Source organism: Anthonomus grandis, chromosome 3 (assembly GCF_022605725.1).
Source record: "Anthonomus grandis grandis chromosome 3, icAntGran1.3, whole genome shotgun sequence".
NCBI classification, from domain to species: domain Eukaryota; kingdom Metazoa; phylum Arthropoda; class Insecta; order Coleoptera; family Curculionidae; genus Anthonomus; species Anthonomus grandis.
The window spans coordinates 6,250,537-6,277,879 of NC_065548.1; the positions used below are offsets into that span (position 1 = coordinate 6,250,537).

Genomic DNA, 27,343 nt, shown 5'->3' on the forward strand with positions numbered 1-27,343 from the left:
CATTCCCTCGTGATTCAAAGACTGATTTAAAATATTGTGCAAAGGCCATCCGGACTCATCCTTCCCGGCAGACCTCTACTAGGATCGATATTTATGTTATTTTCTAGAGTTTTTATGTATTCATAATATTCTCGATTTATTTGTGTCTTAATACTTTTTCTCAAATCACAATACTGAGCTTTTACATGAGAATTAAGATGATTTTTTTGTAAATAATTTGTGTAATTTATTTTTATTTCTAATTTTGCGCACCAAATCCAAGGAGTACCACACATGAAATCGAGGTTTGGAAACTGCACTTTTTTTAAGCTGTTTAGGAACAGTCATACATTATATTATAAAACGACTCCAGGCAATAGTGTACAATATCTAGTATATTTTGACAGTCTACTTAAATGACAAGTTCATATTGATTATGTAATAAATAAAATAAGTAAAGTGTTACATAAGTTTTATTTCTTAAGATAGTCTTTGTCAAAGAAAACAATCTTGTGATGTGAAACTTTGGTTATGGTATATGTATATGGGAAGGCTCTTTTAAATCCGTTCTTGATCCACTTGTGATCACGCAAAGAGCAGTGCTACAGATTTGTCTATTTAAAGTTAAAACGTATTAATCAACTGACCTATTTGAAGACGCAGTAGTTTTTCAAATTCAACATATTTATATAAATTCAGTGATAAAACTCTTATTCCGTAAAAAAAAAAAACTAGCCACAGTTGACCTGAAGTACTTACTGCACCAAAATATCAATATCAACCAGTATTAATCCTTTTCCTTTGCCTAAAATAAACTTTTCATTTACTAAGAGATCTCTGGTTTATATAGCACGTAAAATTTACAATATGATTCCTCTTGAATTTAACGGAAAACTCTATTTAAAAATTAGGTATAAAATTAAATCTTAATAAGGCTTGAGCAATTTCCTAAATTGAACACTTGTAATTCTGCTTTCACTTTTTTTTCTTTTCTTTCTTACTCTATATTTATCATTTTTCTACTTTATGCTAGTGCATTTAGATTATATTAGGTACTATTATTAGTTTATAAGTATAAATACTTAATATTACTGATTTTTTTTGAATGCAAAACCAAACAAATTCACTAGTTCATCGTGTTTCCCATTACATCGATAACTGCTCATTTGAAATAAACAATATTTTATTATAATATATTATTATAAGGGTGTTCAATCATTCATCAAATTTGACAACTCAAAAATCTACAACTTCATCCTCAAATTAACCTAATTTCTCTAAAAACTTTACAGGAAAAGTTGGACCCCTATAACATAAATAATCGTACAATTCATTTATTTTTGCCTCATTTTCGAGTAAAATTATTCTGTAATACACTCACCTAAACTCATCGGTGGTCTTCTTTCCATAAAACGTCTGAGCATACATGAACAAATTGATAAATGCGTCGATATGAGTCTCATTATAACCGTAACCACCCCTGGTTACTATCGCGTTGGCTTTCACCTTTCCTAAATTGCACTTTCTATATTCGTTGGCCTCCGCCCTTGTACCTATCAAAGTAAATTAGATTAATATTTATTATAACCCTAAGGATACTGGGCATTTTAATTTAAGCTTTATAATATAGTATAGTCGGTTTAAATTTTGATTTCTAATAACTTAATGTCATTAGACCTATTTAATAGATTCTACTATAATATCCTCTTTGTTTGTAGCTTTTGTAAGTAATATACAAGGTGTTAGAAATATAGAGATTTCAGTTAAGTATTTAAAGGGACATATTCTTCGGGTTAAAATAATGCTTTTTTCATGCCTATAAACATACATGTTATCTTGCCTGTTGATTCAGAATCATCTAACGTTCGACTTTCTTATATGTCTTCGAGACATTTTCAAGTGTTTCTTTAATGGATTTAATGTCATTTTCTTATTTCAGTTCTTATTTGAACTCATTTTTGAATTTTCTTTCAGTTTTTCGCACATTCCAGGCTTTTTACATCATTTTTATTGATGTTATGTGATTTTTATTCCAGTCTTTCCTGAACTGGAAATAATCTTGTCGTTTGGAGGTTATTAGGCATTTGAGTTATTTTTTGTTTTATTCCAAGCTGATAAAATTGAATATGTTTTTGCTTGTTTTAATAACTTAACTATAGTTTTAAGTTTTGTCTGTTTAATATTTTATCTTTATCTTACTTTTACATTTTAGATCTAAGACATATTTTGTTTGTAGTCATTGTTATTTTGTTGTTTATATTTAATGTTTAGGGATAATAACAAAGCCTTTTATTAATCCCATAATAGCCAAACATATACAATGCTGAAAATAAACAAGTTATATTTAAATTGGCTGTATAAACATATTTATGAAAATGTAACACGTAAAAAACCAAATTGGAAATATTGGAGAAGCGTTTTAAATCTTTTTCCAGAATTGATACACACTGTATGCAAGAGTTTAAAAAAAATTATGCTTTGGAATATTAAACAGATATTTGTCTTGTACTCGCAGTGTGTACTGTTTCTTTCAATTTTATATTGTTAAAGGGATATCCAGAGATATTCTATTTTTAATTTTGTGCCGATATGTTCCTTAAACCGTAATTCATAATCTATTACTAACCCTAAATTTCTTGCATTATCCTTAAATAAGAGATTATCCTTACCAAAGAGCACTGCAACAGATTTTATTTGGAATAAGATGTAACTTTAGACTTATCCGATAACATACTAAGATCTCTATTCATTTTTAACTTGGATTCTTGAATTTTAGGTATGTCAACATTATGAATTAATTGATTATTAAATATAGATATAAATTAATAATTTATTAAAGTATCATCAGCATACATACGATAAGAATAATACTAAAGACGAATACAAAAGATGAACCAAAATACTACTCTATCTGAGATCCAGTCTCCAACATGAACAATTTGAACACTATTTATTATCATTAATTTTAAAGGTAATTTTGAAATTCCGATATATTTTAAAATATCAATCAACATCTGTGATATAGTGTCGAATGCCTTGAAATAACAAGCTCTATTTTTGTCAAGATATCGAATTATTGAGTCTGTGCTGTTTCGCAGCTATACCCTTGTCTAAAACCTGGTTGTTTTCTTAAGAAAATATTATTTTTAGCTTCACCTATTATTTAAAAACGTTAATAATGGATCTTGATTCAGGTTTACATTTCTGGAATTTATAGAAGAAAAATATTGATTTATTTCGAATTATAGAATGTTATACACTTTTTTTTTAAGTTCTTGCCATTTTTGTTTAGTGCTGCTCTGTCTGAAAATTGTATTTAGGTAAGCTTTTTTTCGGCTTTTACCTCTTATTCACTTACCAGCGCACACACTTTTTTCGTGACGATATTTCTCAAATATGTAACGCTAATATATATTTCTGACTGACTTCAGCGTCATATCATATTATATCATAATAATCTTTTTTTTTTCTCGATTTTCCCGCGGCCAGGCTGCCCTTACTGTCGCCCCTCGCTTCTGCCTTCCTAACTGCTAATTTTTTTTTTTTTTTTTTTTCATAACTTAACATTACATTTCTTGTAGTCGTTTTAAATTCTTTCATAGACTAAATACTAATGATAGTGCTTGCATCTGCCATGCATTGATTCTTTCTTTTTTAGTTTAGTTTTAATATGGAATTATTTAGAAATATTTAGCTGTTTTGTTTGTTATGTATAGGATAGTTCATATGCTTTCCTTAATATAAGAAGCATGTGAAGCGGTTTTTTTATAATCGATGAACTGTCCTTTTTGTCATACTTTTTTTTTTCATAAACTGTATTCTTTTTTTCTTCTTATTTTGAAAAATAAACGATTTGTATTTGTATTTGTAATATAACGCTGATGCAAAATATTGATGTCATTTTCTATGTCTTCCAAGCATTCGACGTCATTTTGATATATTCAGGTACTAGAAATAATTTTTCATATTTTTTAGGCAGTTCAACTAATTTTCAATTTAAGTCCAGGCATTTAAAACTTCTATTCTAATATAATTTTTGTTCTTTGTTTTTAGAGAAATGCCGACGTTTCGACCATTGTTTTGAACATCTTTTTTAGAGCTACTTCTGTTCAAAAAGCCTCATATTTATTTGCCAATTTACAAAATTATTTCTTATAATAGTTAAAATTTAGGTTCTCTATCACTTTCGGGTATAGTGGACATATTTTGTGGTATAAAGTCACAATTTGGAATTTATTATAATTAATGAGATCCCTACTTTTCTCTAACTTTTCACATTAAATTTATAGACACTATTATTTAGATTTACAATCCATTTGCCTAAATAAATTCTTAATGCATACAAACTGTGTATAAAGGCCTTGTCTATTTGTAATAACTAGTTTTTAAATTTACTCTTAAACGAATTATAGGGCAACGTAGCCGGGACAATCGGAAGATCTATTTTTCTTTCATTTACCAATACAATTATTTAAATAAAGTAAAGTTGCCTTACATCAAAAACATTTGCTTCCTTGTATAAAAGAATGCTGGGATAAGTTTTGTTCCTATTAAAGATTAATTTTAAAATCCATTTTTGAATTACTTCAAGATTATTTACCCCACCATAAAATTTCATTTAGAGCAATCTTGCATTAGTACAATCTAGTGAATCTAGATTGTACTAATGCAAAATTGAGAATTCTTAACTGACTTATTTTAAGTTAAGATTGAAGATAGGAAAACCGTGTAATTAAATATCATATTTTTGAAATAATGACTTTGATTTATTCATCCCACCTCAAATACTGGTCGATCATTATTTTCAAGTAGTTAATTAAGAGAAATAATTGCATTGTCGTCAATGTTAACAAAACGAAAATTAAAGAGACTGCTTGCATACCAAGGAAACGTTACTAACTTATTTTTGTCAAGAAATAGCTTGTTAATTGGAAATCTACAAGCAAAATTTACGATTTTCTTTTCGACAAGAATTTGAGCACGTAAAGCTGTTACTAACCTCACGAATGCTTTTTAGATATTTGTATTATAATCTGTATTACATACTATATTTATAAAAAAAAAATTGTAAATATACCGTCCGGACATAGTAACTCAAAGTCCTCCATAAGATTATCCCGGACCCACCAATCCCTTTTCTTCCCTCCGGCATTTTCAAAGACTGTCGTATGTTTGACGAAGGCCACATGTCCTCCCCCTTCCACTAAACAACGGAAAGCACCCGTGTGTCCGTAGTAATCCTCTGAGGCGTCCCGACGACAATATCTGAACGGGAAATACTCCAATTTAGTTCAATTAAAAGGAGCATTTTCTCAACTTAATTATCTTCCAATACACCTAATGTTTTTATTACCTAAAACTGGCTCCGTGACATAAATCGCACATATTATCATACGGCACGCCGGTATTATATTCGGCGCTAATGGCCCCTGGAACGCAACTTTTCGTGAAATATTCTGCGGCTGCTCTCATACTGTTGCATCCATACGGTCTTATCCAGCCGTTGCTGATCAGGAATGCCATCGGGTACACCCATCCTGCTGCCGTATTTATTCCTCCGTGGCACGTATTTTTCGCTAAGATAAAACAAGAGGAGAGAAAACAAATTTTACATGAAATATATACTTTCTTATAATTTAATGGTCCAAATAAGATTCTATCGTTTGGAATATTGTTGAGTTTAGGGATTAATAAAATAAAAGTCCAAGCCTATTTAAATTTGCCGACGTTTCGCAAAATATATTTGCATCCTCAGGACGCTAAAATACAATAATAATAATAATTAAGATAACAGAAAAAAAAGGGTTTGTACAGTTAAAACTTAATTATAATTGAAATTAAAATAAATGAAACCTGATTTTCCTAATTTTGATACAATCAACGTTAGACACACACCTATGATACTAACGAGAAAAAAAAGGACGGATATTACAATAATGAGAAAAAATATACTTATAATTCAATATGTTGGTAAAACTTAAGTAAAAAAAAAAGCTTTCTGGTTTCATTATTATTTATTTTAATTTAACTGGTTTATTTTAATTTCAATTATAATTAAGTTTTAACTGTACAAACCCTTTTTCTTTCTGTTATCTTAATTATTATTATTGTATTTTAGCGCCCTATTTGCTAAGGATGTAAATATTAATTTAAATATTAAATATTAATTTACTAAATGAAAATGTGAATGCAAGAAACCTTAAAAATGTTTTAAATGTCTTCAATTTAAAACGATTAATAACTAAACCTACACACCATAATTTATTGACAAATAGGTCAAGTCTTATTGATGTGATTATTTCAAGTCAAGAACTTGAAGTTTCTACACCTGTGTCAAGAAGCCTAACCGACCATAATTTAGAAAACGCCATATTAAATTTTCCAATAATACAAAACAAAGTAAAAATTTAAAACACCGTAATTATAAAAACATTAGCCCTGAGGATTTTCGCAGAGATGCTGAGCAAATAGAGTGGAACGGAATTTATTTCACAAACAATATTGATACAAGATTAGATATTTTTAATACAAATATATTAAATTTAATAAATAAACACGCTCCACTTCAACAAAAATTAGTCAAAGAAAAAAATTTTATGCCCTGAATAACTGATAACATAAAACTTTTAATGCGTTTACGGGATAAAGCATACAGGCATACAATAAAAAACAAAACTTTGGGTAACTTGGACTATTATAGACAGTTAAGAAATTTTACAAAACATGCTATTACACGGGAGAAAACTACTTAATTTAACCAATTTTCTTCAAAAAAAGGAAAAGATTTATGGGACAATGCTAAAAAATTATATATATAATCCAATAAGATAGTTGAAATTCCCAATGAATTATGTGATACAGAACAGATTTGCAACTTTTTTTCATCTACTTTTCAAGCTCCTAACTCTGCGTCAGATGAAAAAATCTTTTTTTATCGTTCAAATGTCCATTCCAATGTTAATATCAAACTAAATTTTACGCTTATAGACGAGAATTCCCTGTTAAAGATTCTGAATCGTATATCCGCTGAGGCAATTGGCGATGATGGTATATCAGTCAGGGATATTAAACTTTGCTTGCCATACTTCATTCCATCCTTATTAAATATAATAAATTCCTGTATTTTAGAAAGTTATTTTCCATTTTCATGGAAAAAAGCAATCGTGAAACGGCTAGCTAAAAATACGAATCCTAAAGGACTAAAGAATCTAAGACCGATCAGTATTCTTTCGGTAGTTTCTAAACTTCTTAAAAAACATATTAATAAACAATTGTACGACTTCCTAAACACGTCAAATTTTATCCCATCGTGCCAGTCAGGATTCCGATCTGGCTACACCACCTCTACTTCTTTAGTTAATCTTTTAAATGATGTTCGTCACAGTGAAGATAAGAAACTAATAACTTGCCTGGCATTTCTCGATTTCAGCAAAGCATTCGATACGATTAGCCACAATATGCTATTAGCCAAGCTTCATTACTATGGACTTTCTGATAATTCTGTAAAATTTTTCGAACAATATTTAATAGATTGATCCGTTTGTGTGGAAATTGTGAAGAGATTTTCAAAGCGTTCGATCTGAATTTGTACCAATTGCCACAGGTATGCCTCAAGGCTCAATTATGGGGCCTCTGTTGTTTTCCATATATGTTGCAGATATGAGCAATTCTATTGAAAACTCGAAAATTCAACAATATGCTAATGATTCTCAAATATACACTTCATTTTGTTTAGATTATGTAAACGAAAATATTGACAAATTTAACACGGACTTGAATAATTAAAAAAAATTCTCCGATGATCATAATTTAAAACTAAACTCCTCTAAATCTTGTACGCTATTTTTAATCCTAAATATCAGATTGAAAGAATTAGGCAATTATTTGTTCCACAAATAGATAATATGCATTTGGCCTCAGTTTCAGAGGTGAAAAATTTTGGTATACTTTTTGATGATTCGCTAACATTTCAAGCACATATTCATAATAAATTAAAAATTTCTTATATAAGATTGAAAAAACTTAATTATTTTAAAAAATGGCTACGATCCAATATAAAGTATCAATTATGTGACAGTTTAATATTATCGCTATTCGACTACGGTGATGTGGTTTATGGTTCATCTTGGACGATGCAATTAGCACACCAAATACAAAACAGCTGTATGCGTTTTTCTTACAATATTCCATTCAGAGAACATATTAAACCTCATTTAAATAATAAAAATATCCTTAATATGAGTTACCGTAGAAAACTTCATTTTTATACTTTTTTACATAGAATCTTAAAAACTGGACAACCCTCATACCTTGCAGCGTTATTTAATCCATTTTTACATCAGCATCATACAAGATTTGTTAATAAATACAGGGTACCTCAACATCGCACTGCAGCTTTTCAGAAATCTTTTACATTTATAGGGATTAAATTGTGGAATGATTTACCAGATGAAGTAAAGGAATTTACTTATAAAAGATTCCTAAAATACACTAAGCAACTTCTTATTAATGAGCAAAAATAACATACATTTCTTCCAAACCATGCGTGCTGTGCTGTTGTCAGATTTTCCCGCAAAAATAAAATAAGATAGGATATCCTGTAAAATTAATATATTTGCTGTTAGCTGCCCTTGTTTTGTCTCGCGCACGCCTTTCGCCCTTTTTTTCTGCCATTTGCTGTTCCATTGAAAATCTTATTGACCTATTTATGTATATCTTGAGTTTAGTTGTGGGATGGGATCGAAGGAATAAAAACAAACCTCACTTTATGTACTGGCCAACGTTTCGCAATAATTTGATTGCTTCATCAGGGCCCTAAGGTAACAAAAAAGACACAATAAAAAAGGATTATTATATATAAACAAAATTTAACTTTTTGGGGTTATGTTGATACCACCAAAAAAGAAAAAAACAGAAAAACAAAAAAAAAAAAAACAACAAAATCTTAGATTTGAAATAAAAAAATTACACAACAAAAAAAAAATGATAAAATTGCTTACATAACAGTGTGATTTTGCTTGTCATAAAAAATCATGTTTACAGGACACACAGGTAACATAGAATATATAAAATATTGTTTTTTTAAACAAAAACGGTTTAAATTGATGGGTTGTATCACAGACAGTTGCTTTAAAATTGATTCTACGGTGTACAATAATAATTTAGCATCTAGCCAGAAAAACCGGGTATGCGAGAACACAATAGACGCATTCTTTTTAGTGATAAGAACCAAAACAGTCCCAAAAGTTTACATTTTGATTTGATCTATTAGATTAAAATAAGAGGAACTTAGATTGTCTATATCCGTTCTTTTATTTACCGCGTTATTATGTTTTTTTATGTTTATCATTTCGGCTAGAAGTCTCTTTTTAAAAAGCTGCTGTTGGCCCATAATTGTAGTCTTGCCAAAATTAAAATTGTGTCCTGTATTCATTTTGTGCTCAGCTAAAGCAGTAGGGTTTTTTTTAAGGGCTAAATTCCTACAATCATACTCATGTTCGTATAGGCGCTGCCTCAAATATCTACCCGTCTGACCAATGTAACACACATCACACCCAGAGCAAGGTATTTTATAAATAATGTTAGAATGTAAATCAAAGGCGTCTTTAGTTTTAAGCTTCGTAAAGAAATGTTTTCTTACCGAGTTTTCACTTCTTTCTGAGATTTTAATAACATCAGATTTTGATTGTATGGTCTTTTTAATTTTATGAGAAAGTGTGTTAATGTAAGGAATCTTGAAATAAGCCAATTGATTATTTTCATTGTTTCGTGTAATATTTTGAGTAATGTTCTCGGTGTCGTTAATTATTTTTTTAATAATTGATAGGGGGTAGTTGTTTTTCTTTAAAATTGTCTGAACATAATGAAGGTTTTTTTTATGATATTCTGGACTAGAAAGTCTCAAGCACCGATGTTTTAAGTTTTTTATTACATTTATTTTGTGTGTCATAGGATGTTCTGAAAAATAATTTAAAATGCGTTCTGAAAAAGTTGGTTTTTGATACCAATCTGTTTTTATGGTACCATCTGTGTATTATTTATGTTATGTTATGTTATGTTTATTACTTATGTATAGTTTAGGTGATACAGTGTTACCACGCACAAATGCACATGATTTGTGTATTTTGTGTTATCGGCCACTATGGTCGCGCTGTAGTCCTTTTTGTCCTCGGGTTATATAGTATATAGTTGTAAAATTGATTGTGTATAATTTGTATATGTATATATTGGGCAAATAAAGAGATTTGATTTGATTTGAAATATATTTTGCCGAACGTCGGCAAATTTAAATAGGCTTGGACTTTTATTTTATTAAATATGACTATTCTATTATCTTACTTCTCAAATAAGTCAGTTCAGTATCAGGATCGGACTCTTTGGCCACAGCCACCACATAATAATCCGGATCTTCCAAGTTATAAACTTCGCTAATAAAGGGGATTAAATCGTAGGTCAGACCTGCGGTATATACGTCACTGGCGTCCAAAACTGTTACATCAGCAGTACCTAAACCAACAAAACAATATTCAGAAAGTTTGGAATATTATTTCATTTTATTTTACAATACCGGCGTGAAATTCATACATACACTACATCACAGTTTTTTGGAGGTTGGTATAGATTCATTACAAAAAGGCAAATAGACATATTTCCTCTATTGCTAATGCTTATAATACTGCCGTCCACAATAAAAAGGCGGTATCTACAGAAAATTCGAAAATCGAGTTTTTGGTATCAAAATTTTTCTTGTTACTTAATTCATCTCCTTACAAAGTTATAAGGCCGTATCTAAAATAAAATCTGAATTAATCCTTAAAATTATTTAGCCGTATCTGCAAAATTTACTACGCTTCTTAACGATAACGCATTATCTGCAACATGCTTAATAATTAGGCGGCAAGTGCTGACGTTAAGTAGGCAGTTGCCGCGTTTTTATTAGGCACGCTGTACTTCTCGTGGTTTTAATAAGAATTGTCCGGTCAATATTGTCTTCAAAATCAATTTTAAAACATAAGTAAACTTGCTCGCGTAACACGCTCGACCGATGCTTTTTAAAAAAGTGTGTAAATAAATTAGTTAATAATGAATAGAGAATATTAAAGGATCTTCACAGATTCTGTGACCCAATCGCCTAATAATAAATCAAGAGGTTTGCTGCATTGATGAAGGTGTGTAAAATTATTTCTCTTCTTTGCTTTATCCTTTTATTACATATTTAAATATTTTCAGGTGATATTGTTCAATTTGTCAATAAAAATCTTGAAAGTGAACATGATAATGATACGAATAGTGAAGATATTCCTCTAAATCGTCTATCTTCTAGGGTTCAGGTTAAAGATTCAAATCAAAAAGGTACCTAGTTAAACATTTTATTTTTAAGTACATTTTAAAACTGATTATTAATATTTATTTTTAGAAATGGCTACCTTTTGTAAAAGAAGGAAATTTGATACCGATCTCAAGACTGGAAAATTGTTAGCAGCAAAAAAACGTGCTGAAAATCATGCAGTCTTACCTGGCTGCAAAAACTGCAAGAAAAAATGTTCGTCGCTTATTTCAAATGAAGTAAGAAAATCAATAAATAGTCAATTTTGGCAATTGTCTGAAAATTAGCAAAAGGCATTTATACTCAACACATGTTCAAGATTAGGAGTAAAACGAAAAACTGTTACAAGTGATAAATTTATCAAGCAAAATACGTTTATGTATTTCTTAAAAAACGACATAGGCAAAGCGGTGCCTGTATGCAAAATATTTTTTTTTGACTACACTTGGTTACAAGAAAGGCAATGATCGGGTCTTGCATAATGTATTATCAAAAACACCAAAATGTCGAATGACACCTGGTAATTGCCACATTGGTAATTCAGGCAAGGCTTCTCAAAGAAAAATTGATGATAGTGCTATTAACGAACATATTAAGTCTTTTCATCCAGAGGTATCACATTGTTGTAGAGAGCACGCTCCAAAGGTTCGATACTTAGCAGCGACTTAATAGTGACACTAATGTACAGGGTGGCCACATAAGAATGCAAAGTGCTGTATTTTGGAAACTATTCGTCGTAGAGACTTGCGGTAAAAAATTTTATGACTAAAGTGGCCAAAAGAATACCGTGGAAAATATTTTTAGATTTCCAAGATGATCGCCAGGGGGCGTAACCGCCATATTAAACTTTTTAAGTGATTTTTTTCTGAAATCTACTCAGTAAATGTTATGAAAAAATATATGCTTTTTAAAGCTCAGCTTTACGCGAGTAATTTTTGTTTAACACTTTGTGACGTATCTATTAAAATAAAGTGGTGGGGGGTAATTCAATGTTTTTTTAAATAAACAGCTGTAACTCCTAAACGACTGAACGGATTTTAACAAACTTGGTCTCGTTGGAAAAAACATTTATTGTTTCATCAAATTCGTCTTATCTGTGGTATGTCTAGTTCTTAGTAATGCCGCTAGAGCGCGTTTTTCGATCTAATAACAGAAAATTGCAAAATTCTTTAAAAAATTAAATGCAATAATATGACTTTTTTTTCACAAAAATATAGTGAAACGATAGCTAAATAGCAACTTAATACATTGTTGAAGCCGCTTATGCATGGACATTACAGCAGCTTCAATTTCTGCTCTTGACAGGCTGTAAATGGCTTCTTGTATTCGTATTTTCATGTCGTCTCTAGTTGGTTGAATTTGGTAAACAATATCTTTCAACCGACCCCATAGGTAGAAGTCCAAATAGGTCTGGGGATCGGGGTGGCCAAGGAAATAGACTTTCTCGCCCAATCCACCTCTGTTGAAATCTTAAATCTACATGTTCTCGCACATTTCTTGAGAAATGTGCTGGGCAACCGTCTAGTTGCAAAAACATATTTCGTCGTAATTGCAGGGGTATATCTTCTAATAAAAGAGGTAATTGGTTCACCAGAAAATCAAGAAATACGGCACCATATAGTGGTTGATCCAAGAAATAGAGACCTATAATAGTTTTGCCCAGAATGCCACACCACACATTGAGACTCCAATGGCTTTGATGTTGGACCTCCCGCAACCAGTGAGGATTGTTGTCACAGCAATAATGCATATTATGCAAATTAATGTTTCCATCACTCCTAAAAGTGCCCTCGTCTGTCCAAAGAATTTCGGATAAAAATTCTCTATTTTCCCTAATACTGCCCAACATCCAATGACAATAATCTAACCGTCGCGTCGGTCAAAGTCTCCATGATTCAAGGCTTGATGTAAAACCATATGATATGGGCGCAGTCTAAAAATTTGAAAGAAACACACTGCGAAATATATAAAGTAGTATTTTTTGTGACATACAAATTTACCTATGATCCTTTAAAATGTTTAGAATAGTAGTACGTGATATACCCAACGCGCGAGACATTGCTCTCGTACTAACGTGGGGATTGAATTCCACGTATGCTAAGACATTAATAATATTGTCTTCCCTTGTTCTAGCCGAGTGTCTTCGCAACTGAGGTCGAAGGCTGCCAGTATTACGCAAATTTCGCACTAAACGCAGAAAAATTCTCGCATCGCGTAAACGCCAATTTGTATACCCTTTGAGCCAATGCCGCATTTTGAAGACATCAAAATATACCGCAATCATATCGACATCATTTGTAAAAGGGATTTTAATAGTTTTAACGCTTTACTTATGTGTGCAACAAACACAAATTGGACTGCCTAACTTTATTATTTGTTGACAAGTTGATTTTAGGTATTTGTTTTTTCTTCCATGGCCTACTCTTCAATATTCTGGCTACCTTGCACTTACATTTTATATGCATTGATTATTATGCCCCTACGCGTTTTTTTTTTAATTTTTTGAACAAAGAATATTTTAATTATTAAAAAATTATTAAATTAAGACATTTTATCATTGAACCTTGAAAAAAGACAAATAAATAACAATAAATATCGGTGTAATATCATCTTATTAAAATTATATGATAACCAAATATTCTTTCTTTGATATTTCAGGCTACGAATAAGATATCGAGATACGGTTTTCACTGGCCTATTTAGCTATCATTTCACTAAATTTTTATGAAAAAAGTCATATTATTGCATTTAATTTTTTAGAGAATTTTGCAATTTTCTGTTAATAGATCAAAAAGCGCGCTCTAGCGGCATTACTAAGAACTAGACATATCACAGATAAGACGGATTTTTTCCAACGAGACCAAGTTTGTTCAAATCTGTTCAGTCGTTTAGGAGTTACAACTGTTTATTTAAAAAAAACATTGAATTATCCCCCACCACTTTATTTTAATAGATACGTCACAAAGTGTTAAACAAAAATTATTCGAGTAGAGCTCAGCTTTAAAAAGCATATATTTTTTTGTAACATTTACTGGGTAGATTTCAGTGAAAAATCACTTAAAAGGTTTAAGATGGCGGTTACGCCCCCTGGCGACTATCTTGAAAACCTAAAAATATTTTCCACGGTATTCTTTTGGCAACTTTAGTTATAAAATTTTTTGCCGCAAGTTTTTACGACGAATAGTTTCCAAAATACAGCACTTTGCATTCTTATCTGGCCACCCTGTACAATGATTTTAAAGAAAAATTTCCTGGAACTAGAATTTCATATGAAACATACCGAAAAAAAAATTAATTTTAATTAACTTTAATAAAAGCAAAACACATTTCTTTCACCAAACTAGGGTACGAATAATGCGATTTATGTGAACATTTTAAGCTACATGGGCATGATAAAGATAACTTGGAAGACTCCTGCGAGTCTTGTCAACTTTGGAAAAAGCATATAAATCGCGCTAGTGAATCACGAAAATTATACAGAGAACACAGTGAGCAGATGTTTGATAGTAATACAACATGTGTCTCTGTAGATTTACAAAAAATTGTTATGCTGCCAAAAATGGATACGTTCAAGACTGCGATTTTCTTAAAACGTCTAATAGCCTATAACGAAACATTTGTTCCCTTGAGAAAAATAACTAAAACCAATAAACCATTTGCTGTTGTATGGCATGAAGCCGTAAGTAAGTACGTTTTATTCATTTTTTAAGTTTCATAGAGACACACTGACAATATTATTATTTGGTTAGGCAATTGTGCTAGCCAAACCAAAAATTGGTCGCTGTTTACTTTTTTAATCAGAATGGCAAACTCAAACGAAATTTCAGCTAAAAGCATAACTTTTAATTATTTTGAGCCGGGACATACATTTATGTCTGCAGACAGCTTCCACCACCAAGTGGAGCTGTCTATGAAACGAAGATCCAAAATTTACGATTTTAATGATTTTGTGGGTTCAGTGGCATCTGCATGTAAGGGCAACCTCGAAGTGAAAGAAATGAACCATACGGATTTTTTTCATTGGGATAATTTCACGTCGCAACAAAAGCTAGATGAAAAGAAACTTGGTGAAAATAGGCCTTATTTGTCAGACATAGTACAGGTTGTTGCTGAGCGAGGAAAATTTGTCCTGGGGTATCGAAATAGTTTTAATTTGCCCCCTTATAAAAACTTTAGATTTTCTTTTGCCAAAGGCAATGAAAAAAAAACCAACTCTTAGGAAGTGTTACCAAAAACTCTAGACCTCACGGCTTCCTTGTGGAGAAAAGGAATATAATATTAAAGGAATTGGGAAATTTAATGCCAGAAAACAGAAAAATGTTCTGGACTAATTTACCAGGAGGAAGTGAAGAGTATTCGAGCACTGACGAACTTTAAAATATGTGTAGACTTATTGCACTTACTGCAATAATTTTTATTTCTTTAGAAGTTTTTTGTTTTGTTTGATATAATTATTTTTTGTTTTGTGTGATGTGTGTTATTTAATATGTAATAAATAAATTAATTACAAAAGTTTTGTTTCCTTAAATTTTTAGAATCTGCTTATAATATAATAGGTATTATTATTGATAAATCATTATCATGCAGATACGGCAATAATACTGGGTATTACATAATACACAACATTACCTAATCAAAAGGCGGTAAGTGAAATTTCAGCTTTAAAAGAATAAATATTGCCAAATTTGCTTTTCTAATAAATTTAGGTTTAATTTTTAGTCATAAATCTACACTGTTTTAATTTTTAAAAAAATATTCTAAAAAACTTGCATAAAAGACTTTAAAGCTCATTTTCTCAGTTTTACTCTTAACGCAGATACCGCTTTTTTAATTGTGGACGGCAGAATATATATTTAGAATCGTATACTCGCGAACTATAAGTAAAATTACTACTAACCTGCCCGAATGGCCTGCATACAATTTATATGGGAGTGAGCCTTATAGCAGTTTAATTCCGGCTTTAGAAACTGAGCTTTTAAGGCGGTCTAGAAAAAGTTTTTTTTTTTAATTATGCACGAAAATTCTTAAATCGTCTCCTCTTTCTTACCCTCATTTTGACACACTTGTTCTTCTCCTCGTCTGATGTGACACATAAAGTCATTTTATTGACCGGACAGTTTCTCACCCCCATAATGACGTTATGAGATTCGCCTAGAAAGGCTTCGTAAGTTTGCAAAGATTCTGTTACTGGCACAATATCAATTGCCGAATCCTGTTTAAAAGAAGAATATTAATGTTAAAACATATTTTAATGTGCAACATACTTGAAACAGTAAGTTTCCATGGTCTCCATATCTAGGAGTCGACTCAAATAAGTCAAAATGTTCATAAAATAGATAATCGTCAGTATGATTTCTGTTATAGTCTTCTGGATAATTGTTATATCTAGAGTCATACCTAAAAACGAATTAGTATATAGTTAAGATATAATGCACGATTTGGTTGATGTAAAAATTGTTGATACAGTTAAGTTTAATATTTATTGCAATACTCCACAAAATTGGTAATTACATGTAAAGTCCCAAGTTACAGATTAATTAAGCCTTAAATTTAAAACAGAAGATAATATAACTTGAAAAATAAAAATTATAATAATAGAATATAAAACTTAAAAATAATTAACAGAGATAAAAAAGAAACAAGAACAATTAAAAAAGGGGTCTTAACCTGGTATAGTATTCCCAACTCAAATATAATTAGTTAAATTGAAAATCACAGTAAAGCCTTCAAATCTTTTGAAGAAGTACTCAAAATGTCTCGTTATTTGGATCAACCTTAAAGAATTTTTGATCACTTGGAAGCCTAACATTAATTTTTGGTACATTTAGTCGAATATAAATGACCAAATTACAGTCTTTGTTCAGTAATGGTATTAGCATTACTTGCAGTAATTGTTTAAATACATTAATCTCACTTCTCTAAGTAAATTTTAAATGACCCTATATCTAAAAATATTTCTGCTCGCTAACACCAAAATTCCTCAATCCCCTCCTAAAAATGAACGAGGAACCAGACGTAAGAGGAGTGGACAAACACTTAAAAGGGAACCATTTTCATGTATATGAAGCATTTGAATGTATACTTCACTAGTACTCAAATTAAGTAATTAATCCCGTAAAACCTCGCCGATTATCGAAAATACCGGCCGGTAGCGGGAGTGACGGGCAGGTCAAGTATATAAAAGAAAGGAATCAACAGCCTATGGTATGTTCATTTTTATTATCCTTTTTCCCTCATAAATTTATTGCTCTCACCCCCACAGTCTTTATAGTTAAAGTTATTTAATATATTATATAAAAAATCACAGTTTGTATCTTTCTTCTATCTAAAAAGAGTTTTAAATGAAAAACTGTCCAGCATACTTTTATAAGATACTTTATATGGATAAAAGTTATTATTCAAAACATAAAGATAGTGTGAAAACCTTTTTGGGACTTTCTCTATTTGATCTATGTGTACAGATTCTAAGGGCATCCATATTTGAGAGGCATATTCAAGGTGAGGTCTAACTATTGTCAAAGTCAAAATATACTTTATTTGCTAAGTTTACAAACTTGTGCTAAAAGCTTCCTAAGCCTAGAATTTATAATACAAGTATTTATTTGGTTATACAGGATAGAGGACAAAAACAGAATAGAGAATCGATTTTGATTGTACATAGAAGCATATTTTATATAATCAAAAAAAAAACCAAAAAAGAAGAAGAGAAAAGGCGAGAACCAATATAAAACAAGAATAATTCAAAAATAAAATAAATCTGATCAACAGATATATAATTAATTTTAAATATTAAAATGAGTCGTTAAAATACTCTTCAATGCTGTAGTAAGCTTTTGGTAAGATTACTTTCTTTAGTTCTCTCCTAAACTTTTTAAGGTCTGTAACAGTCCTAATCGAAAAAGGAACTGTGAAATGATTAAATATTTTTCTCGTAAGTGAAGAGGTGGGGATTGGAAGAGATAAGTTGCCCACTTGACGAGTATTATGACTGGTGCAGGATGGTGGACTTACGGACTTATGTATGAGTGTTGCAGTTTCCAATATAAAGAGTGAGAAAACTGTTAAAATTCTTTCAGCTACAAAAAGAGGTTTACAAGAGACTCTCAGACCAACACCACACAGATACCTTAATGTTTTTTTTCTGAATAGTAAAAATTATGTTAAGGAGTCCCTTGAAGCACAAACTCCAAAATGGCAACCCATAACGGATATGAGAGTCTATTGAGGCGAAATAAACTGAACGAGCAAACAATCCCCCCAACTCATGCCTGGCAACCCTGACTGCAAAACAACCAGAAGAAAGTTTAGCAGCGAGGTCCAAAACGTGGTCGTCAAACCTTAAACTCTCATCAATGAAGAGGCCGAGAAATCGACAATAATCAACACCACCGAAATAAAGAAGGCCGCGGGGCTTCGCTGTGACGTCATCACAAGAAGGCAAATGCTTTGCACACGTTTATGAATCTCGGTAGCGATAAGGACGTGTATTTAGGATAATATCGGCCGTTATAATTAAAGTAGAATGTCTTTTAACGAGTATGGGTGTTAGACTTGTAAAAACCTAATTTAGGCAAATAATTATTGTCTCTATCTGTCTCTGGAATAACCTCATAACCTGTGTATTGCCTCGATAACTTTGGAAGAAGTTAAGATATTAATTTGAAATTTGGTACACATGTTGGATTCCTATAAACTATTAGTTAGGATTTCTTTTGAGTTCGGTTCTGAAAAAGGGGTAGAAAATAAGGGATGGTTTTTATTCTTTGACAAAAAAAATATTTGGCTTTGATAAAATAAAAAAAAACAATTCATGAGGAATGTAAACAAATTATTAAAAAAAAATATTTGTATCGAGGGTTGTATATAGTATTTGGGGCTCATACTAATATCAAAAATAATACTTAGTATTATTAATTAATTGTAGGTATTACCTATCTTAACTAGTATGTTCATATTTCATCTTTTTTTTTTTTGGTTTTTTTTGTATTTTTTTTTAAACAGATTTGAAAAAGAAATTAAACTTCAAAAATTCATGTCATAAATTGGCGAGGGTGTTATTTAAGCAAATTTAAGAAGTTAGTGTATCTAATTTCCTTTTACTGCCTTTCCCAAGTTGATCATTTTTTTTTGCCACAGGAACAGAACTTATACAGTAACAGAATTAATAATAATTTTTACATTAGTTTCATTACTATCAATATGACATTTTGGAAAGCTGTCTACGAAATTATTGTTTTTAAGATATTTTAATGTGGTCATTGCTAAAAACTTTGCTAAAAGTTACAAATGTTTTTTAAAGAATCTGGATGTGGCAATGTTAAATGTCCAAACCCCCTTAAATACCTGTAGAAATGTGCACTTATTGTATTTAATATGGAGCAAAAAATTATTGTGTCAGGCGAGTAACGATATCTAAGGATATCCCTTTAGGTAATATTAATAATTTTAATTGTTCAGATATGAAAGATAATGTTTTATTAAAATCTTCACATTTAATAGACTCCAACATATTGCAAATCTGGTTTATAATATTTGTTTTTTCCTGTGAATTAATTTCATTATTGTTTTCTATTTGATTTTCTGAATTCAATTTATTAATTTCATTTAACAAATCTGATAAATCATTAATATTACTTATAGTGAATGGAGTTTTAAATTTATTTATCTGCAATACTATGTCTTGACCGTATAAATAAGTTTCTAGTTTTAAATGTTGGTTTATAATAAGAGAGTATGTTATGATTGGTGCGGGTGAGTATTTTAATTTATACAATATAATATCATTTTGGGTATTAACAGATTTTAGCCAATCATTAGGCAGTACCATCGCATTAAAAACAGGTAAAAATTCTTGGAAATTTTGAAAAGTTATAGTTTTTTGATAGGCTGAAAATTCATCAATACTGTTTTGAATTGCTAGAGACAAATTTTGTTGTTCAATTTCAATTTTCTTTTCATCTCTACTTTTCCTAATAACTGGTATAGACTTTGAAATATATGAAGGACAATTAGGGAACTTTACAGGGATTGTACCTTGTTGAAGTTTGGGATATTTCAATGGAACTTGTAAAGTCTTGCCTGTCTTTTCATCAAAATATGTTATCACCCAAATTATATTTTCTTTGGCAAAATGTGCGTCACAAATCCTACTATACTGGGTAGGTTTAAAATTGTCTCTAGGAATCATTCTTAGCCACTTTTTACACAGTTCTTCATCCTTCGGAAATTGAAACATGTGCCGAGTATGTTCGGCATCGTAATTGCCTTTGCAACCCGGTACACAGCACTTATTAGGCATAATTGCGAACGGCAGTCGGATTATACAATATTTAATTTATATAATAACACAATAACACCGAAACCGGCACCGAAACACCTGTTATATTCACCTGTAGAAATACTACAAGTTGTCAACAACAAACACCCTTCTAACGGGATAATGTGTAAAGTGTAAAAGAGTCAGCATTGTTGCCACAATGTGGGTATAATAACCACACATGTCGCGGTCAATAAGTATTACGCCAAATATATTTTCAATGATATTGCGGTTGATTTGGCACCGAGGCTCGGGCAAAGAAACAAGAAATGGGTCGTTCCATTATAAGATTTGAAGGGGGAAGGCGGTAGCGAATTTCTTCGCCTTCTTTGCGTGACGTATTACTTTGGTGACGTCAGAGCACCTCGGCCTTCTTTATTTCGGTGGTGTTGCAATAATCCCTACCATGTAGTGGGCTCTGCTCATCAAACAAAAAACCCTCTACATTACACTTAAAGCCCAGAACAAAAGTCTTATCAACATTGAATATAAGCTGATTGCAGATGCACCACTCTTTAATTTTGTGAAGGTCCTCTACTATGAGAGATCTGACTACTTTTTGATCTTTGTTAGGCCACAGAATTGTAGTATCATCGGCAAACTGAACCACTAGTCCATGCAGTGATAGAGAGCTTAAGTCATTAATGTATAATAAAAATAGAATAGGACCCAACACTGACCCTTGAGGTACACCACATTTAAGATGTGCTATCCTTGACGAAAATCCAGATGCAACCACCCTCTGGGTGCGGCCAGACAGGTATGACTTCAACCACCCCAAAGCCACTCCCCTAAATCCGTAAAAATCAAGCTTTGACAGCAGTATTCCATGATCCACACAATCGAAAGCCTTGGACAGGTTACAGAACACCGCTGCTGCAGCCTCCTTGGAGTTCATAGATAGATACACACTCTCCAAGAATCTGAAAATGGCATCCTGCGTGCCCCTAGATGACTGAAATCCATACTGATTAGGTGACAGCACATTGTATTTGGTTAAAAAAGAGACAATTCTCTTTTTTGCAAGCCGCTCAACAACCTTGGAGAGGGTAGACAAAATTGATATGCGCCGGAAGTTAGAGGGTCGGTCCAAGCTACCACCCTTATGAAGAGGGATAATCATAGCTTCCTTTAAACAGGATGGGAACTCGCCCTGAAGAAATGACTGATTGATTGCCCAAACCAAAGACTGAATTGTTTCAAAGACCTCGGTGGCATCTACAGGGTGGAAAAAGAATGATTGGTTGATAGCATTCCGATTAAGATACTGCAATGGATCGCCGTCACTGGGAACTGCTTTCAGTAACTTCTCAGTAATATTAGAAAAATAGTCATTGAAATCATGGGGCCCCAAGTGCGATTCAACCAACCGCCGACGAGAAGACTGCCTACATTCGTTAATGATTAACCAACTTTCCTTCTGTCTGTTACCGGACGAATCTAAGCGCTCATTGTAATACAGTTTCTTTCTGACTTTTATCAGATGCCTATAAATTTTCTGACAGTCCTTAAAATAAGACCTGATGAATTGATTGGCAATAGATTTGCAAAGTCTTGCTAAGCATCGCAAATTTTGGGCAGATGTTTTTAGTCCCGCGGTGATCCATGGTTTTCGTCTCTTGGATTTAAGTCTAACCAAGGGAAAGCAGATATTTATTTTATCACGTAATGTATAATAAAAGGAAGAAAATGGTTGTGGAACAGCTCGAATTCCAGTTAACAGACGAAATGGATTGAGAAAATAATTGCATTATATAATCTTACTAATGTAGCGATTTTAATGATTAACAAGAGAATAAAGAGTAAAATGTATAAAGAATTAAAAAATGCGAGAATCACACTTGCTGTCTCTTCTGGAGAATAGCTGAGACACTAATAAAAGAAAACCGAATTATTAGATGAAAACAATTATTGCAATATTCATACATTTCCAAAAGCCTTTGGCATTGGGCAAAACTGGGTTTCATTTAAAGGAACTAATAGAAAACAAATATGAGACTAAAGTTACAAATATAAATTAGGTTGAAATGTATTAAGCATTAATAAAAATACGGCCAGTGCTATATGTGTTGAATACTTATATACTACAAATATACTGCCAAATATTTATTATATTATGCTTTTAAAGTTTCATACTTTAGGTATCTCATTAGGAAAATATGCCAAATAACATTTGACAAATTGCAAAGGTACAGAATAATTCAAAGCCTCAAGAAAAATTAAAATATTTAAACAGGCAAAATTTGTTTATAATAAATTTTTTAGAAATTCAGTTTAATGATAAAAAAGTTAATCATACCTATAGGTAAAAAAGTTTATAAAGAACCGGCTGCTCAATATGTGCACAAACCCATTTTTCAACACAAAATCGATAGAAAATCCGGTGACAGAGAGAAAAGACGACCGCAATATATTTTCTCTCGCTTCTTATTAAAGAAACCGCAAGAACAAAGCAGCCGCCGTACTTCGTTTCTTTGTACCTGCTGGGGATTTAAAGCCTATGACGTAGCCTGAAGGCCTACTCAGTGTCGTCTCGTACGGGAAGTGAGTTAATCGTGTTATAAGGCATTTAAAATCTGTTGTGTGTTTTTTTTTTAAGTATAATAGTGAAATAGACTATAGTTTTTTTAGTTAGACTATCCGATTTTTATTATAAAAGGTAAGTAAAATTAGTTTAAATTATTCAATTGTCTAAAAATTTAAAAAAATAAATGAAAATTAATTACTGTTAAAAATTATAGAATTAGAAAACCCATTTCAAAAGGACAGAGACTGATAATTCTTCATGCTGGAGGAAGAAATGGTTTCGAAAATAATGGGTTACTGATTTTTCGCTCAGGTAAAATTTTTTAGTTATTTCTATATAAAGTAATACCAAAAATGATATTAAAATGTAATACGCAGAAATGATACTCTTAGTTCGTTGATTGGATAGGCGGGTACTTATACTTTTCAGTCCCAGTTCCCTACCCATATTTTCAACTATAATATTCAGTCAACCTTTTACCATTATCAACATTGATATTTTGATAATTAATACCACAACTTTATACGATTATTTTAAAATCTTTTATTCTTCATGACTATCATGATGACATGAACCATCACAACTTCATGAAATGGGCCGAAAATCAGTTAATTCCAAATTTACTACCTAATTCCGTCCTAGTATTAGACAATGCAGCTTATCACAATGTGTCTGTAGTCAAGAATGTTACTTCTGGCAGTAAAAAGCAGGAAATAGTTGACTGGCTCAAGGAACGTAATTTTACATTTGATGCAAAACTCACCAAGACAGAGTTATATGAAATAGTGTCTGAAAATAAAAAAAAAATATCCTGTAAAAACCTAGTTGGACGACCTAATGGAAAAGCATGGACACATTGTGTTACGTTTGCCTCCATACCACCCAGAGCTTAATCCGATAGAAAAAATTTGGGCAACTGTTAAGAATTGGGTGGCAAGCAGAAATTCCACTTTTAAATTGGCGGATGTCGAAACTTTGACAAGGCAGAAATTTGCGGAAATTTCGAATGATGAGTGGATAAATATTTGCAACCATATAGACAACATAGAAAAACAATATTTCGAAAGTCATCACGTTTTTGATGCATTGGATTCCTTAAGATTTACAGTAAATACAGGCTCATCTGATGAAGAGATCGAATGGTCTTCATCGGATGAATCTGATTTAGGTCGTAATACACTATCTGATAGTGAATAAAAATATATAATATGTAAAATAATGAAATAAAACTTTAAGCTTTTACCAATTTGTTTCTTTACACAAGTCGTTTAAAATACCTATTCCTTAAAAAAAAATGCGAATAAAGAATAATTTTCAGCTACCTATTTGATGTCCTGTTTTAAAAATAATTAGCGAACTGCATCCTCCTGAAAGTAAAACTATTTTTTATGGGCACATTCAATGCTAAAAAATATAATTTGAATTTATCTACATTTTTTTAAACGAATCTCGGAGCAATTAAATTCAAATATATGCATTCTTAGTTGGTATTTCAACTAAATCAAACGCACTTATAATATCGCTAGCTATACCTACTAAAAATCTAGGGCTATTTAACCTCTAGTACAAATAAATATTAATAATTTCAACAAGTGTGCCGCCTCCACTGTCTTCAGACCTCGACATAGTCATCTGACCCGATCGATAGAATAACGAGATGCGCGGATTTTGCCGCCTGTTGATGTCACCGGTTCTTTATAAACTTTTCTAACTATAGTGTCCAAAATGTTTTAAATTTGAAATCTTATTGTAATGTAAGAATACTATTTTTAAGCTTATTTCATTTATATGCTAAAGAGTTTATAAATAAATAACTAAATAAATGAAACTTTCACTACCTTTCATCTTCATAATTCTGCCTTTTGTATCTCTGTCCGTTTCTGTAATTACCCTCTTGATTATTATAAGAATTTTGGGCATATGGATCATACTGGTTTCCTCCTTGGCTATACTGATTCTGAGAACCTCTATTGCCAAATGAATCATAGTCCGGTTGCCTTTCAGATGTTGAATCTATAGGCCTCAATTCCTTTTTAGAATACCTACAAAATGGTAAATTATTTCATGTTAAAAAGTGCTAATGATAAATTAAAAAACACTTCTGTTTTGATTGAAATTGATTGAAAAATTGATTATTGATATCCTACCTTACAGCAAACTCTTGTAAAAACTTCTGGTACTTCTCTCGAACCTCGTATGGTATGGCGGATGACACCACTATAGCGTCAGATGGCACCCTGCCCCAATTACAACCCAAATAGTCACTCAATGGTCTTCTAGATCCATCTTTACAAAGCAGTTCAAATTCAGTCACTACATTACCTATAATTTTATAAAAATCAATTTTATAGGTATGTAAAGTATATTTTATACCAACCGAATTCCCTGGTTTTAAGCAGTTCAGGCACAGTAGTGTGTTTTAGAAAAGCGATTTCTCCTGAACCCAGTAAACACCTAAAAATATACATTCTCTTTAATAATTTATGGTTTTATCAACATTAAAACTTGCCTAAAAGCCCCATTATATCCAGCAAAAGGATCTGCATCCGTACACCATTTGCCAGGATTTGAACCCACACATAACCTACACATTTTATCAGAATTATCTCCAATAGGATTGTACCTATCAGTTAAACAGTTAACTGCACAAGAGGGGCCAAAAAAGTTGCTTGCAGTCTTTATGTGATTATTGCAATCAATAATATCCATCACTCCCTCTTTAATAAGCTAAAATAAAAACCGTAAAATCTACTTTAAAAAGAAAAGATTTTATGCTTACTGTGCTTATGGGCAACATCCAGCCAGCATATGTTTCAACCCCAGCAAAACATGCCCTTTTGCCTCGTAAGTCTCTTAGAGAAATTACATCACTTAGGCTACCCTTTTTAATAACAGATACTGCATAGTAATAACGAAAACCACCTATAACAAGGGATAAACATTAAATTTCAATAATTGAATGGATCTTTTTATGTCCTTACCCTCCATCACTTCTTGGGCAATAGGGACTAAGCTATGATATCTCCCACCAACATACAACTGCCCGGCAGATAAAGTGGTCATTGTGGCTTTCTCATCCTCCAATAATGATATACATTCATCTAATTTTTTTTAGAAACTAATTATTTTTGCAACAAGTTCTAAGAGATTTTATGATTGATAATAACTCAATAAATACTTAATAGTATATTAAGAAAGTTATTTTATAGCCAGACAATAAACTAATTAATAAATTTACAATATTCACTTATTTTTCATGGTTTGGCAACTAGAAAGATAAATTTCTGTAGGTGGCAAATGAGAAATGTTTACTTGTAAAAAAAAACATAAATTCAATTAATAAAAATCTGTAAAACCTGCTACATACTTAAGCTAACACAACAATCTAATGACTATGTAAAAAGATAACTGTGAAAAAGTAATTAATTATTAAGCAAATTGATTACTAAATAAATGGATTCAGAATAATCCCTAGCAATTATTGGTCAAGGCTTCTTTAAATTAGAACCAAGGTGGTGAATTGAACTGAGATTTATTATTTGGTATTCTTAAGTTTCGATATACATTAGTGATAGTTGAATATGAGTGATCAAAATAGTTTCTTAACAAGTGTTTCTGATCTAAAACATGCAAAACATCGAATGATCCTACAGGTAGGTTTGTGTAATTGTTCATGATTTAAGTGTATTTTAATATAATAACAATTTATTATATATAAAAATCAAAGACAAAAAAAAATAGAGAACCTTAACAAGTGTACTGTAAGTCTTAAGAACATACTAGAACAATGAAACCCTATTATCCATTTTGACTACTTACTCATTAAAACTTACAAATTCACCCTTGATATAAAAATATAGAGTATGGAACTAAAACATATCTAGCAAATATCTACTATGTAACCACTGTTAAGTTTCTTTTGCTTATATGTATTTACTTACCTTTTGATGAGGCCTGCTTACACTCAACCCTAATGGTTTCATAACCAACCCTCACTTGATCCCTCTCGTTGGCATGTTTTAACCCCTCGCACTTTTTGGTCTCACTATCGCTAGTGGTACACCAAATTATTTTTAGCTCATTGGGAGGTTGTGCATCCTCAAACTGCTTAAATTTCCAATAATCTTGTGCTATAAAAAGAAGAATTTATTTGTGAATTAAATATCAATATGTTTATTCAAATTTAGTTGTTATA

The 27,343-nt window shown here is 31.4% G+C and overlaps 1 protein-coding gene across 2 annotated transcripts in view; it reads right to left on the bottom strand.

The window, feature by feature from the left end:
• The window catches only part of LOC126733968 (melanotransferrin), a 35,961-nt gene that overhangs the window by 8,101 nt on the left and 517 nt on the right, over positions 1-27,343 (bottom strand). Inside the window, exons 2-15 of one of the 2 annotated variants that reach the window (XM_050437470.1) lie at positions 27,090-27,278; positions 26,130-26,249; positions 25,928-26,070; positions 25,658-25,875; positions 25,526-25,602; positions 25,296-25,470; positions 24,987-25,190; positions 16,570-16,702; positions 16,353-16,517; positions 16,203-16,290; positions 10,318-10,485; positions 5,333-5,555; positions 5,057-5,244; positions 1,361-1,532 (exon numbers count right to left, since the gene is read on the bottom strand). In XM_050437470.1, the coding sequence (XP_050293427.1) occupies positions 1,361-1,532; positions 5,057-5,244; positions 5,333-5,555; positions 10,318-10,485; positions 16,203-16,290; positions 16,353-16,517; positions 16,570-16,702; positions 24,987-25,190; positions 25,296-25,470; positions 25,526-25,602; positions 25,658-25,875; positions 25,928-26,070; positions 26,130-26,249; positions 27,090-27,278 (2,263 nt within the window). Of the gene's footprint in view, positions 1-1,360; positions 1,533-5,056; positions 5,245-5,332; positions 5,556-10,317; positions 10,486-16,202; positions 16,291-16,352; positions 16,518-16,569; positions 16,703-24,986; positions 25,191-25,295; positions 25,471-25,525; positions 25,603-25,657; positions 25,876-25,927; positions 26,071-26,129; positions 26,250-27,089; positions 27,279-27,343 lie in introns of those variants that run through there. The other variant, XM_050437472.1, reaches the window with a different exon arrangement.